The sequence below is a fragment of the Danio rerio genome, chromosome 13 (genome assembly GCF_049306965.1).
Source record: "Danio rerio strain Tuebingen ecotype United States chromosome 13, GRCz12tu, whole genome shotgun sequence".
NCBI lineage: Eukaryota > Metazoa > Chordata > Actinopteri > Cypriniformes > Danionidae > Danio > Danio rerio.
Genome location: NC_133188.1, coordinates 27,588,675 through 27,602,957, shown reverse-complemented (window position 1 = coordinate 27,602,957; position 14,283 = coordinate 27,588,675). Strand labels below are relative to the sequence as shown.

Below are 14,283 nucleotides of genomic sequence, written 5' to 3'. Positions count from 1 at the left end.
GATAGATAGATAGATAGATAGATAGATAGATAGATAGATAGATAGATAGATAGATAGATAGATAGAAGCAGTTTATAGATAGATAGATAGATAGATAGATAGATAGATAGATAGATAGAGGTAGATAGATAGATAGATAGATAGATAGATAGATAGATAGATAGATAGATAGATAGATAGATAGATAGATAGATAGATAGATAGATAGATAGATAGAATGATAGATAGATAGATAGATAGATAGATAGATAGATAGATAGATAGATAGATAGATAGATAGATAGATAGAAGCAGTTTATAGATAGATAGATAGATAGATAGATAGATAGATAGATAGATAGATAGATAGATAGATAGATAGATAGATAGATAGATAGATTAAAACTGTAGGTAGATAGATAGATAGATAGATAGATAGATAGATAGATAGATAGATAGATAGATAGATAGATAGATAGATAGATAGATAGATAGATAGATAGATAGATAGATAGATGGTGTGCGAGCATGAGTCAAACAAGCCAACCCCCGCCTCTCTACGATGTTCTGATGCTGAGATATAGCTGCTGTTATATCGTTGCTAGGTTAGTCTGTTTTGTTGCTATGGAGTTGATTGACAGCTTAGACTGATGATGTATCAAAGCTTCTTGCCAGTATGAACAGTTAAAAACAACCCCCATGTCTCTATCACACTGCAGCATGACAATATCAGTCTGATCCTCTTTAATGGCAGTCTATGGGACAGTTGCTAGGGTGCAGTATCTGGTTGTTAGGGTGTGGCTAGAAAGTTAAAAGGACATCAGTGATTGGCTGCTGGCTAGACTGAGTTAAATGAGCTCAATCATTAGTCTGTAGGACAGTCTGATGCAGAGTTATGAGCTCACAAAGTTTGATCCCATGCAAAGTCAATGAGAGTATTTTGCAATGGAAGTCTATGGGACGTTTCTAGGGTCCAAAAGTGGTTGCTAGGGCGTGGCCAGAAAGTTTAAAGGTGGTCAGTCATTGGCAGTTTGATAGTCTGAGTTAAATGAGCCCAGTTAGAAGTCTGTGTGACATTCTGATGCGGAGTTATGAGCTCACAAAGTTTGATCCAATGTTACGTCTATGGGATTTTTCCGACGGTCCCGGGACGTTTTTCGGAAAACCGAAAGTCGGATCAGTCGGAAAGGATATAGCAACTCGAGTCAGAATAGTTCGGAGGTCTGACCCGAGTTTGATGGTCATAGCTTGAAAGGCCTAGGACGAGATAGAGTTTAATTTTTAGTCTCAGAAGAAGAATAATATAGAACTAGACAGTAAAGTTCGTCGAGACAAACTTTGAGGCTGGCTTGACAAAGCCTGTTGGTAATAGTTTGTTTAGTTTAAAAACAGTTTGATAAAGTATAAGTAGCATGTTATTAGCATGATTCTAGCATAGATTAGCATGTTATTAGCATGAATTAGCATCTTATTAGTACGTTTCTAGCATGGACTAGCATGTTATTAGCATGAATTAGCATGATTCTAGCACGATTTAGCATGTTACTAGCATAATTCTAACATGAATTAGTGTGTTATTAGCATGATTGTAGTAAAATTAACATGTTACTACCATGATTCTAGCATGAATTAGCATGTTATTAGGATGATTCTAGCAGGAATTAGCATGTTATTAGCAAAATTCTAGTATGAACTAGCATGTCACTAGCATGATTCTAGTATGAATTAGCATGTCACTAGCATGAGTCTAGTATGAATTAACATGTTACTAGCATGATACTAGTATAAATTAGCATGTTATTAGCATGATTCTAGCATGAATTAGCATGTTATTACCATGATTCTAGTATGAATTAGCATGTCACTAGCATGAGTCTAGTATGAATTAGCATGTTACTAGCATGATTCTAGTGTAAATTAGCATGTTATTAGCATGATTCTAGCATGATAAAGCATGTTACTAGCATGACTCTAGCATGAATTAGTATGTTATTAGCATGATTCTAGTATGAGTTAGCATGTTATTAGCATGTTTCTAGCATGAGTTAGCATGTTACTAGCATGATTCTAGGATGAACTAGCATGATTCCAGTATGAATTAACATGTTATTAGCATGATTCTAGCATGAATTAGCATGTTACTAGCATGATTCCAGTATGAATTAGCATGTTACTAGCATGAGTCTAGTATGAATTAGCATGTCATAAGCATGATTCTAGTATGAATTAGCATGTTATTAGCATGATTCTAACATGAATTAGCATGTTACTAGCAAGATTCCAGTATGAATTAGCATGTTATTAGCATGATTCTAGCATGAATTAGCATCTTACTAGCATGATTCCAGTATGAATTAGCATGTTACTAGCATGATTTTAGCATGAATTAGCATGTTACTAGCACGATTTTAGCATGAATTAGCATGATTCTAACATGAAGTTAGCATGTTGTTAGCATGATTCTAGCATGAATTAGCATGTGCTAAGGTGTTGCTAGGTGGTTGCTAAGGTGTTGCTAGACGGTTGCTAGGGTGTCCTAAGTGGTTGCTAGGTGGTTGCTAAGGTGTTGCTAGGCGGTTGCTAGGGTGTTTTGAGTGGTTGCTAGGTTGTTGCTAAGGTGTCCTAAGTGGTTGCTAGATGGTTGCTAGGGTATTCTGAGTGGTTGCTAAGGCGTTGCTAGGTGGTTGCTTGGGTGTTCTGAGTGGTTATTAGGTGGTTGCTAAGGTGTTGCTAGGTGGTTGCTAGGGTGTCCTGAGTGGTTGCTAGGTGGTTGCTAAGGCGTTGCTAGGCAGTTGCTAGGGTGTTATGAGTGGTTGCTAGGTGGTTGCTAAGGTGTTGCTAGGCGGTTGCTAAGGTATCCCAAGTGGTTGCTAGGTGGTTGCTAAGGTGTTGCTAGGTGGTTGCTAAGGTATTCTGAGTGGTTGCTAAGGCGTTGCTAGGCGGTTGCTAGGGTGTCCTGAGTGGTCGCTAGGCCCTTACTAAGGCATTACTAGGCCGTTGCTAAGTGGTTGCTAGGCGGTTGCTAGGGTAATTTGGGTGGTTGCTAGGCAGTTGCTAGGGTACCCTGGTTGGTTACTAGGCAAGCCTCACATACATGCTTGATAAAACATTTATACTTAGTAAGCATTTCTAGCAAGTTACAGTACTTGGCTAGTCAATATTAGCATGTAGCTAATCACTGCTAGCATGTGTAGCATTTAGGAAGTTCCGTTTGCTAGCATGAGTCAAACGAGCCAATCTCCAAGTCTCTATGATGTTCTGATGCTGAGATATAGCTGTTGATGAATGGTTGCTAGGGTACTCTGTTTTGTTGCTATGGGCGAGGTTACAGAGTGCACTTGAATGTGGTTGGCTGTCTAAGTCAAATGAACCAACCCCCATGTCTCTATGACACTGCTATGCAAAGATATGCATCTTGGCCTATTTTAATGGAAGTCTATGGAATCAATTTGGGGGCGTGGCTTGTGAGCTTCATTATCATATTGAGATGCTCATTGGTTGTCTGAGTCAGATGAGCCATCCCCCAAGTCAATAGGACACTGCTAAGCAAAGATATGCATGTAGGCCAGTTATTAACATGAGTCTAGTATGAATTAGCATGTTACTAGCATGATTCTTGTACAAATTAGCATGTCATTAGCATGTTTCCAGTATGAGTTAGCATGTTATTAGCATGATTAGCATATGAGTAGCATGTTGCTAGCATGATTGGCATGTCATTAGTATGTTAGAATTATAAGCATTTGATAGCACAGCTAATTACAGTCTATAGGACAGTTGCTAGGGTGCAGTATGTGGTAGTTAGGGGTGTGGCTAGAAAGTTAAAAGCTCATCAGTTATTGGTAGTTTGGTAGTCTGAGTTAAATGAGCTCAGCCATTAGTCTGTAGGACAGTCTGATGCAGAGTTATGAGCTCACAAAGTTTGATCCCATGTAAAGTCAATGAGAGTCTTTTGTAATGGAAGTCTACGGGACAGCTGCTAGGGTGCAGTATGTGATAGTTAGGGGTGTGGCTAGAAAGTTAAAAGCTCATCAGTTATTGGTAGTTTGGTAGTCTGAGTTAAATGAGCTCAACCATTAGCCTCTATGACAGTCTGATGCAGAGTTATGAGCTCACAAAGTTTGATCCCATGTAAAGTCAATGAGAGTCTTTTGCAATGGAAGTCTACGGGACAGTTGCTAGGGTGCAGTATGTGGTAGTTAGGGGAGTGGCTAGAAAGTTAAAAGCTCATCAGTTATTGGCAGATTGGTAGTTGGAGTTAAATGAGCTCAGCCATTAGTCTGTAGGACAGTCTGATGCAGAGTTATGAGCTCACAAAGTTTGATCCCATGTTAAGTCAATGAGAGTCTTTTGAATGGAAGTCTATGGGATAGTTACTAGGGTCCAAAAGTGGTTGCTAGGGCGTGGCTAGAAAGTTTAAAGGTGATCAGTCATTGTCAGTTTGATAGTCTGAGTTAAATGAGCTCAGTTAGAGTTCTGTGCGACAGTCTGACGCAGAGTTACGAGGTCACAAAGTTTGGTCCAATGTTAAGTCTATGGGATTTTTCCGACAGTCCCGGGACGTTTTTCGGAAAACCGAAAGTTGGATCAGTCTGAGGAGATATGGCATACCGAGTCAGACCAGTTTGGAGGTCTGGTGTGAGTTTGGTGGTAATAGCTTGAAAGTTCAAGGAGTAGATAGAGTTTGAATTTTAGTCTCAGAAGAAGAATAATAATAAAACTAGATTATTAAAGTTCGTCGAGACAAACTTTAGGCTGGCTTGAGAAAGTCTGTTGGAAATAGTTTGTTTAATTTAAACAGTTTTAAAAAGTATGAAACGAAGATAGATAGATAGATAGATAGATAGATAGATAGATAGATAGATAGATAGATAGATAGATAGATAGATAGATAGATAGATAGATAGATAGATAGATAAAAACAGTTTATAGATAGATAGATAGATAGATAGATAGATAGATAGATAGATAGATAGATAGATAGATAGATAGATAGATAGATAGATAGATAGATAGATAGATAGATAGATAGATAGATAAAAGCAGTTTAAAAAAGGATAGATAGATAGATAGATAGATAGATAGATAGATAGATAGATAGATAGATAGATAGATAGATAGATAGATAGATAGATAGATAGATAGATTAAAGCAGTTTGAAAAAGGATAGATAGATAGATAGATAGATAGATAGATAGATAGATAGATAGATAGATAGATAGATAGATAGATAGATAGATAGATAAAAGCAGTTTAAAAAAGGATAGATAGATAGATAGATAGATAGATAGATAGATAGATAGATAGATAGATAGATAGATAGATAGATAGATAGATAAAAGCAGTTGATAGATAGATAGATAGATAGATAGATAGATAGATAGATAGATAGATAGATAGATAGATAGATAGATTAAAGCAGTTTATAGATAGATAGATAGATAGATAGATAGATAGATAGATAGATAGATAGATAGATAGATAGATAGATAGATAGATAGATAGATAGATAGATAGATAGATAGATAGATAGATAAAAACAGTTTATAGATAGATAGATAGATAGATAGATAGATAGATAGATAGATAGATAGATAGATAGATAGATAGATAGATAGATAGATAGATAGATAGATAGATAGATAGATAGATAGATAGATAGATAGATTAAAGCAGTTTATAGATGATAGATGATAGATAGATAGATAGATAGATAGATAGATAGATAGATAGATAGATAGATAGATAGATAGATAGATAGATAGATAGATAGATAGATTAAAGCAGTTTATAGATAGATAGATAGATAGATAGATAGATAGATAGATAGATAGATAGATAGATAGATAGATAGATAGATAGATAGATAGATAGATTAAAGCAGTTTATAGATAGATAGATAGATAGATAGATAGATAGATAGATAGATAGATAGATAGATAGATAGATAGATAGATAGATTAAAGCAGTTTATAGATGATAGATGATAGATGATAGATAGATAGATAGATAGATAGATAGATAGATAGATAGATAGATAGATAGATAGATAGATAGATAGATAGATAGATAGATAGATAGATAGATTAAAGCAGTTTATAGATAGATAGATAGATAGATAGATAGATAGATAGATAGATAGATAGATAGATAGATAGATAGATAGATAGATAGATAGATAGATAGATAGATAGATAGATAGATAGATAGATAGATTAAAGCAGTTTATAGATAGATAGATAGATAGATAGATAGATAGATAGATAGATAGATAGATAGATAGATAGATAGATAGATAGATAGATAGATAGATAGATAGATAGATAGATAGATAGATAGATAGATAGATAGATAGATAGATAGATAGATAGATAGATAGATAGATAGATAGATAGATTAAAGCAGTTTATAGATAGATAGATAGATAGATTAAAGCAGTTTATAGATGATAGATAGATAGATAGATAGATAGATAGATAGATAGATAGATAGATAGATAGATAGATAGATAGATAGATAGATAGATAGATAGATAGATAGATAGATAGATAGATAGATAGATAGATAGATAGATAGATAGATAGATAGATTAAAGCAGTTTATAGATAGATAGATAGATAGATAGATAGATAGATAGATAGATAGATAGATAGATAGATAGATAGATAGATAGATAGATAGATAGATAGATAGATAGATAGATAGATAGATAGATAGATAGATAGATAGATAGATAGATAGATAGATAGATAGATAGATAGATTAAAGCAGTTTATAGATAGATAGATAGATAGATTAAAGCAGTTTATAGATGATAGATAGATAGATAGATAGATAGATAGATAGATAGATAGATAGATAGATAGATAGATAGATAGATAGATAGATAGATAGATAGATAGATAGATAGATAGATAGATAGATTAAAGCAGTTTATAGATAGATAGATAGATAGATTAAAGCAGTTTATAGATGATAGATAGATAGATAGATAGATAGATAGATAGATAGATAGATAGATAGATAGATAGATAGATAGATAGATAGATAGATAGATAGATAGATAGATAGATAGATAGATAGATAGATAGATAGATAGATAGATAGATAGATTAAAGCAGTTTATAGATAGATAGATAGATAGATAGATAGATAGATAGATAGATAGATAGATAGATAGATAGATAGATAGCTAGATAGATAGATTAAAGCAGTTTATAGATAGATAGATAGATAGATAGATAGATAGATAGATAGATAGATAGATAGATAGATAGATAGATAGATAGATAGATAGATAGATAGATAGATAGATAGATTAAAGCAGTTTATAGATAGATAGATAGATAGATAGATAGATAGATAGATAGATAGATAGATAGATAGATAGATAGATAGATAGATAGATAGATAGATAGATAGATAGATAGATAGATAGATAGATAGATAGATAGATAGATAGATAGATAGATTAAAGCAGTTTATAGATAGATAGATAGATAGATAGATAGATAGATAGATAGATAGATAGATAGATAGATAGATAGATAGCTAGATAGATAGATTAAAGCAGTTTATAGATAGATAGATAGATAGATAGATAGATAGATAGATAGATAGATAGATAGATAGATAGATAGATAGATAGATAGATAGATAGATAGATAGATAGATAGATTAAAGCAGTTTATAGATAGATAGATAGATAGATTAAAGCAGTTTATAGATGATAGATAGATAGATAGATAGATAGATAGATAGATAGATAGATAGATAGATAGATAGATAGATAGATAGATAGATAGATAGATAGATAGATAGATAGATAGATAGATAGATAGATAGATAGATAGATTAAAGCAGTTTATAGATAGATAGATAGATAGATAGATAGATAGATAGATAGATAGATAGATAGATAGATAGATAGATAGCTAGATAGATAGATTAAAGCAGTTTATAGATAGATAGATAGATAGATAGATAGATAGATAGATAGATAGATAGATAGATAGATAGATAGATAGATAGATAGATAGATAGATAGATAGATTAAAGCAGTTTATAGATAGATAGATAGATAGATAGATAGATAGATAGATAGATAGATAGATAGATAGATAGATAGATAGATAGATAGATAGATAGATAGATAGATAGATAGATAGATAGATAGATAGATAGATAGATAGATAGATAGATAGATAGATAGATAGATAGATAGATAGATAGATTAAAGCAGTTTATAGATAGATAGATAGATAGATTAAAGCAGTTTATAGATGATAGATAGATAGATAGATAGATAGATAGATAGATAGATAGATAGATAGATAGATAGATAGATAGATAGATAGATAGATAGATAGATAGATAGATAGATAGATAGATAGATAGATTAAAGCAGTTTATAGATAGATAGATAGATAGATTAAAGCAGTTTATAGATGATAGATAGATAGATAGATAGATAGATAGATAGATAGATAGATAGATAGATAGATAGATAGATAGATAGATAGATAGATAGATAGATAGATAGATAGATAGATAGATAGATAGATAGATAGATTAAAGCAGTTTATAGATAGATAGATAGATAGATAGATAGATAGATAGATAGATAGATAGATAGATAGATAGATAGCTAGATAGATAGATTAAAGCAGTTTATAGATAGATAGATAGATAGATAGATAGATAGATAGATAGATAGATAGATAGATAGATAGATAGATAGATAGATAGATAGATAGATAGATAGATAGATAGATTAAAGCAGTTTATAGATAGATAGATAGATAGATAGATAGATAGATAGATAGATAGATAGATAGATAGATAGATAGATAGATAGATAGATAGATAGATAGATAGATAGATAGATAGATAGATAGATAGATAGATAGATAGATAGATAGATAGATAGATAGATAGATAGATTAAAGCAGTTTATAGATAGATAGATAGATAGATTAAAGCAGTTTATAGATGATAGATAGATAGATAGATAGATAGATAGATAGATAGATAGATAGATAGATAGATAGATAGATAGATAGATAGATAGATAGATAGATAGATAGATAGATAGATAGATAGATTAAAGCAGTTTATAGATAGATAGATAGATAGATAGATAGATAGATAGATAGATAGATAGATAGATAGATAGATAGATAGCTAGATAGATAGATTAAAGCAGTTTATAGATAGATAGATAGATAGATAGATAGATAGATAGATAGATAGATAGATAGATAGATAGATAGATAGATAGATAGATAGATAGATAGATAGATAGATAGATAGATAGATTAAAGCAGTTTATAGATAGATAGATAGATAGATAGATAGATAGATAGATAGATAGATAGATAGATAGATAGATAGATAGATAGATAGATAGATAGATAGATAGATAGATAGATAGATAGATTAAAGTAGTTTATAGATAGATAGATAGATAGATAGATAGATAGATAGATAGATAGATAGATAGATAGATAGATAGATAGATAGATAGATAGATAGATAGATTAAAGTAGTTTATAGATAGATAGATAGATAGATAGATAGATAGATAGATAGATAGATAGATAGATAGATAGATAGATAGATAGATAGATAGATAGATAGATAGATAGATAGATAGATAGATAGATAGATTAAAGCAGTTTATAGATAGATAGATAGATAGATAGATAGATAGATAGATAGATAGATAGATAGATAGATTAAAGCAGTTTATAGATAGATAGATAGATAGATAGATAGATAGATAGATAGATAGATAGATAGATAGATAGATAGATAGATAGATAGATAGATAGATAGATAGATAGATAGATAGATAGATAGATTAAAGCAGTTTATAGATAGATAGATAGATAGATAGATAGATAGATAGATAGATAGATAGATAGATAGATAGATAGATAGATAGATTAAAGTAGTTTATAAATAGATAGATAGATAGATAGATAGATAGATAGATAGATAGATAGATAGATAGATAGATAGATAGATAGATAGATAGATAGATAGATAGATAGATTAAAGTAGTTTATAGATAGATAGATAGATAGATAGATAGATAGATAGATAGATAGATAGATAGATAGATAGATAGATAGATAGATAGATAGATAGATTAAAGTAGTTTATAGATAGATAGATAGATAGATAGATAGATAGATAGATAGATAGATAGATAGATAGATAGATAGATAGATAGATAGATAGATAGATTAAAGCAGTTTATAGATAGATAGATAGATAGATAGATAGATAGATAGATAGATAGATAGATAGATAGATAGATAGATAGATAGATAGATAGATAGATTAAAGCAGTTTATAGATAGATAGATAGATAGATAGATAGATAGATAGATAGATAGATAGATAGATAGATAGATAGATAGATAGATAGATAGATAGATAGATAGATAGATAGATAGATAGCTAGATAGATAGATTAAAGCAGTTTATAGATAGATAGATAGATAGATAGATAGATAGATAGATAGATAGATAGATAGATAGATAGATAGATATATAGATAGATAGATAGATAGATAGATAGATAGATAGATAGGTAGATAGATAGATAGATAGATTAAAGTAGTTTATAAATAGATAGATAGATAGATAGATAGATAGGTAGATAGATAGATAGATTAAAGTAGTTTATAAATAGATAGATAGATAGATAGATAGATTGATAGATAGATAGATAGATAGATAGATAGATAGATAGATAGATAGATAGATAGATTGATAGATTGATAGATAGATAGATAGATAGATAGATAGATAGATAGATAGATAGATAGATAGATAGATAGATAGATAGATAGATAGATAGAGATCTATCTATCTATTTTGAAAAAAGGATAGATAGATAGTTTTGAGGTCACAAAGTTAGATCTATTGTTAAGTCAATGACAGTCTTTTGCAATAAAAGTCTATGGGACAGTTGTTGCTAGGGTGCAGTATCTGGTAGTTAGGGTGTGGCTAGAAAGTTAAAAGCTCATCAGTTATTGGCAGTTTGGTAGTCTGAGTTAAATGAGCTCAGCCATTAGTCTGTAGGACAGTCTGATGCAGAGTTATGACCTCACAAAGTTTGATCCCATGTTAAGTCAATGAGAGTCTTTTGAATGGAAGTCTATGGGACAGTTTCTAGGGTCCAAAAGTGGTTGCTAGGGCGTGGCTAGAAAGTTTAAAGGTGATCAGTCATTGGCAGTTTGATAGTCTGAGTTAAATGAGCCCAGTTAGAGTTCTGTGCGACAGTCTGACGCAGAGTTATGAGGTCACAAAGTTTGGTCCAATGTTAAGTCTATGGGATTTTTCCGACGGTCCCGGGACGTTTTTCGGAAAATCGAAAGTCGGATCAGTCGGAAAAGATATGGCATACCGAGTCAGAATAGTTTGGAGGTCTGGTGTGAGTTTGGTGGTCATAGCTCGAAAGCTCTAGGAGGAGATAGATTTTGAATTTTAGTCTCAGAAGAAGAAGAATAATATATAAAAAAAATAATAAGTTTAAATAGGATTTCAGTAGTCTGGCTTGTTTCTCAAGCCAGCCTAATAATAATAATAATAAGTTTAATAGGATAACAGTAGTCTGGCTTGCTACACAAGCCAGCCTAATAAATTAAATAAATTAAAATAGTCTTATTTTCCCTTATACCAGGAGTTAAAACATAAACGGGGAATCCGTGAATCAGACATATGCTTGTGCCTTTTTGGCATTTTTCACCTAGCGTTCCATGACTTTGCTTCATGTCCATTACTATATGCACCATATATTCGGTAGGCTCAGTAATCTCTGTGTCATGATTAAAGACGCCAACCACAACTTAATGCATTCAACAAAATCAAACCATATACAGAGTAAAACAAAATAACAAAGAAAATCTACATCATTAACAAAGTTTTATATTATTTCAAGTTTCATTACAATAACAAACTTTGTACATCCATTGATAACTCTTTCAGCGTTTTGCTGCCGTCATCATGAGAATACGAGAACCCAGAACAACAGCGCTTATCTTCAGCTCGGGGAAGATGGTGTGCACAGGAGCCAAAAGGTATGAATGTCACCTGCACACTTGCTGTTGTGTCTTTCTACATTCTTGATGAACAAACAGCAGTATGTGAGTTTACCTTTCTTGTGTGAACTTCCTGCCACAGTGAGGAACAGTCTCGATTGGCAGCTAGGAAATATGCCAGAGTGGTGCAGAAGTTGGGTTTCCCTGCCAAATTCTTAGACTTCAAAATCCAGAACATGGTGGGGAGCTGCGATGTCAAGTTTCCCATCCGATTAGAGGGCCTGGTGCTTACCCACCAGCAGTTTAGCAGGTTTGTCTTTTGGTTTTGATTAGTTTGTTATTAATTTGTTGATTATTTAAACTACTTTGAGTTTTTCTGAATTTATTTGAATTTCTATTTCATACTACGTGATTTCAGTTTGATTTTTTTTTCTTACTTTATTTCAAGTAATTTGTAAACCTACAATGCGCATCAATTGGGGGCACAAGTTAAACTGTCAGAAAAAAACTTTTTATTTGGTTTATACATTTATTTGTTTAGTTTAGTTTTCAGTCCTACATGGCAGGTTCTATCACATTTGCAACTCCAATAGGATATATCCTACAAGGTTGACTCAAATTAAAATTAAGGCAACCTGCTTTAAGAAGTTTTGAGTCTTGTGCAGTATTTTGGGTTGAAAGTTAAGTCTACTAAAAAAAGGCTTTGCAGCAAAAAAAACTTTTTTTTTTTTTTTTTTTTTTTACAGTGTAGAATCTAGATATTGTTTTTAAACATGGAGAAACAAAGCGGAGACTCTGGTGGGAAAAGTCAGAATTAAAAACCCACATTTAAAAGCACTTTACAGAACCTTAAATACAATGCAAATTGACTACTAGTGACCCTGAATAAAATCAAACTATTATTATTATTAACATGCTTTTGTTCCTCTCACTTATTGTGATTGGACAATAGTTAGATGGGAAGAGAAGTTTGGCAGGAAAAGGGGCACTGGATAGAGAAATTTCCTCATACCAGGATTTGAACTTGGGATGCCCAAAGTGCAGTTATGCTTTGTCACTGGAGACAGAACATGTTTTAAATGTTACCAGTATTAGAAGAGAAAAATAAATGAGCTTGTTTTTAGTAGCCTGATATATGCTGCATGTCTTTATGATCATAAAAAAAGTGACATTTCTAGAAAAATAAGTGTTTGCTTCTATTATACTGAAGTATTTGCTGTGTGTGTTTGTTATTTCTTGGTGAGCACTATTTTGACTAGAAATTGGAATCTGACTGATAAATGTGATCTAAACTCTAATATACTGCTGATATTTCCTCCCCAGCTATGAACCGGAGTTATTTCCAGGGTTAATCTACAGAATGATCAAACCCAGAATCGTTCTTTTAATATTTGTTTCAGGCAAAGTCGTACTCACAGGTGAGGTCATAGTTACATTTGAAATGGCACAGATAGTACCTTGCAATAGTAGTGTGAGATTTATGAACATTGTCGTTTGTTTCCAGGTGCCAAGGTTAGAGGAGAAATCTATGAAGCATTTGAGAATATTTACCCCATCTTAAAAGGATTCAGGAAGACCTCGTAATCTCTTCTGTTTTTGCTGGTCAGTTCCTCGCTGAGCCCATCGGTATGTCTGGGGTGACCTACGCAATTTCGTTTAATTTTGTAAGTCTGTAAATATGAAGGACATCTTTATCTCTGCTCAGAAAGTGAACAATTGAGGATAAGAAATGCTTTTATTTTACCTTTTAAGAATGTTTGTCACCTGCCATTTGGTTTTCAAAATACTGTTTTATCCATGTCTGAACATTTTAATGTTTGGGCTTCTTTTATGGTTTTATCATGTAAAAATGTTCATAATTTCATACTTGTACACATTCCTTTTATTAGCAGGTTTTATGTGATATTTCATTACTGATTGTCTGTGTTGAACGTCAGTGAGAGCCCATGTTGTGCAGTGCGAGAGATCTTTTGTTTGGAGAAGTGCATTGAGGTTATTTTTCAACGAAGCTTTGATCCTTTGGTTGTTGAAACGATCACGCGGATTTGATCTTTTAAGTTACAGTTTTAAGATGAGAGGTAACCGTTGACAAATCTAACAGTTCAATTGGCATTTCAATGTATGATGTACTGTAGGTCTCCCAATAGCCCCATGTAAAGCACTGACATTAATTTAATCCCTTGGTCCATGTAACTAAATTTACTTTGCTACGTTGAACGCAAATAAATGTGTTTGCCAAGTTCTGCCTATA

General features: G+C 32.3%; 1 protein-coding gene across 1 annotated transcript in view; it reads left to right on the top strand.

The window, feature by feature from the left end:
- tbp (TATA box binding protein) overlaps nucleotides 1-14,283 on the top strand; it is a 24,792-nt gene extending 10,509 nt beyond the window's left edge. The window contains 4 exon segments of the mRNA NM_200096.1: nucleotides 11,980-12,071; nucleotides 12,175-12,342; nucleotides 13,356-13,450; nucleotides 13,537-14,283. Of these exon segments, the coding sequence (NP_956390.1) occupies nucleotides 11,980-12,071; nucleotides 12,175-12,342; nucleotides 13,356-13,450; nucleotides 13,537-13,616 (435 nt within the window). The 3' untranslated portion in view covers nucleotides 13,617-14,283.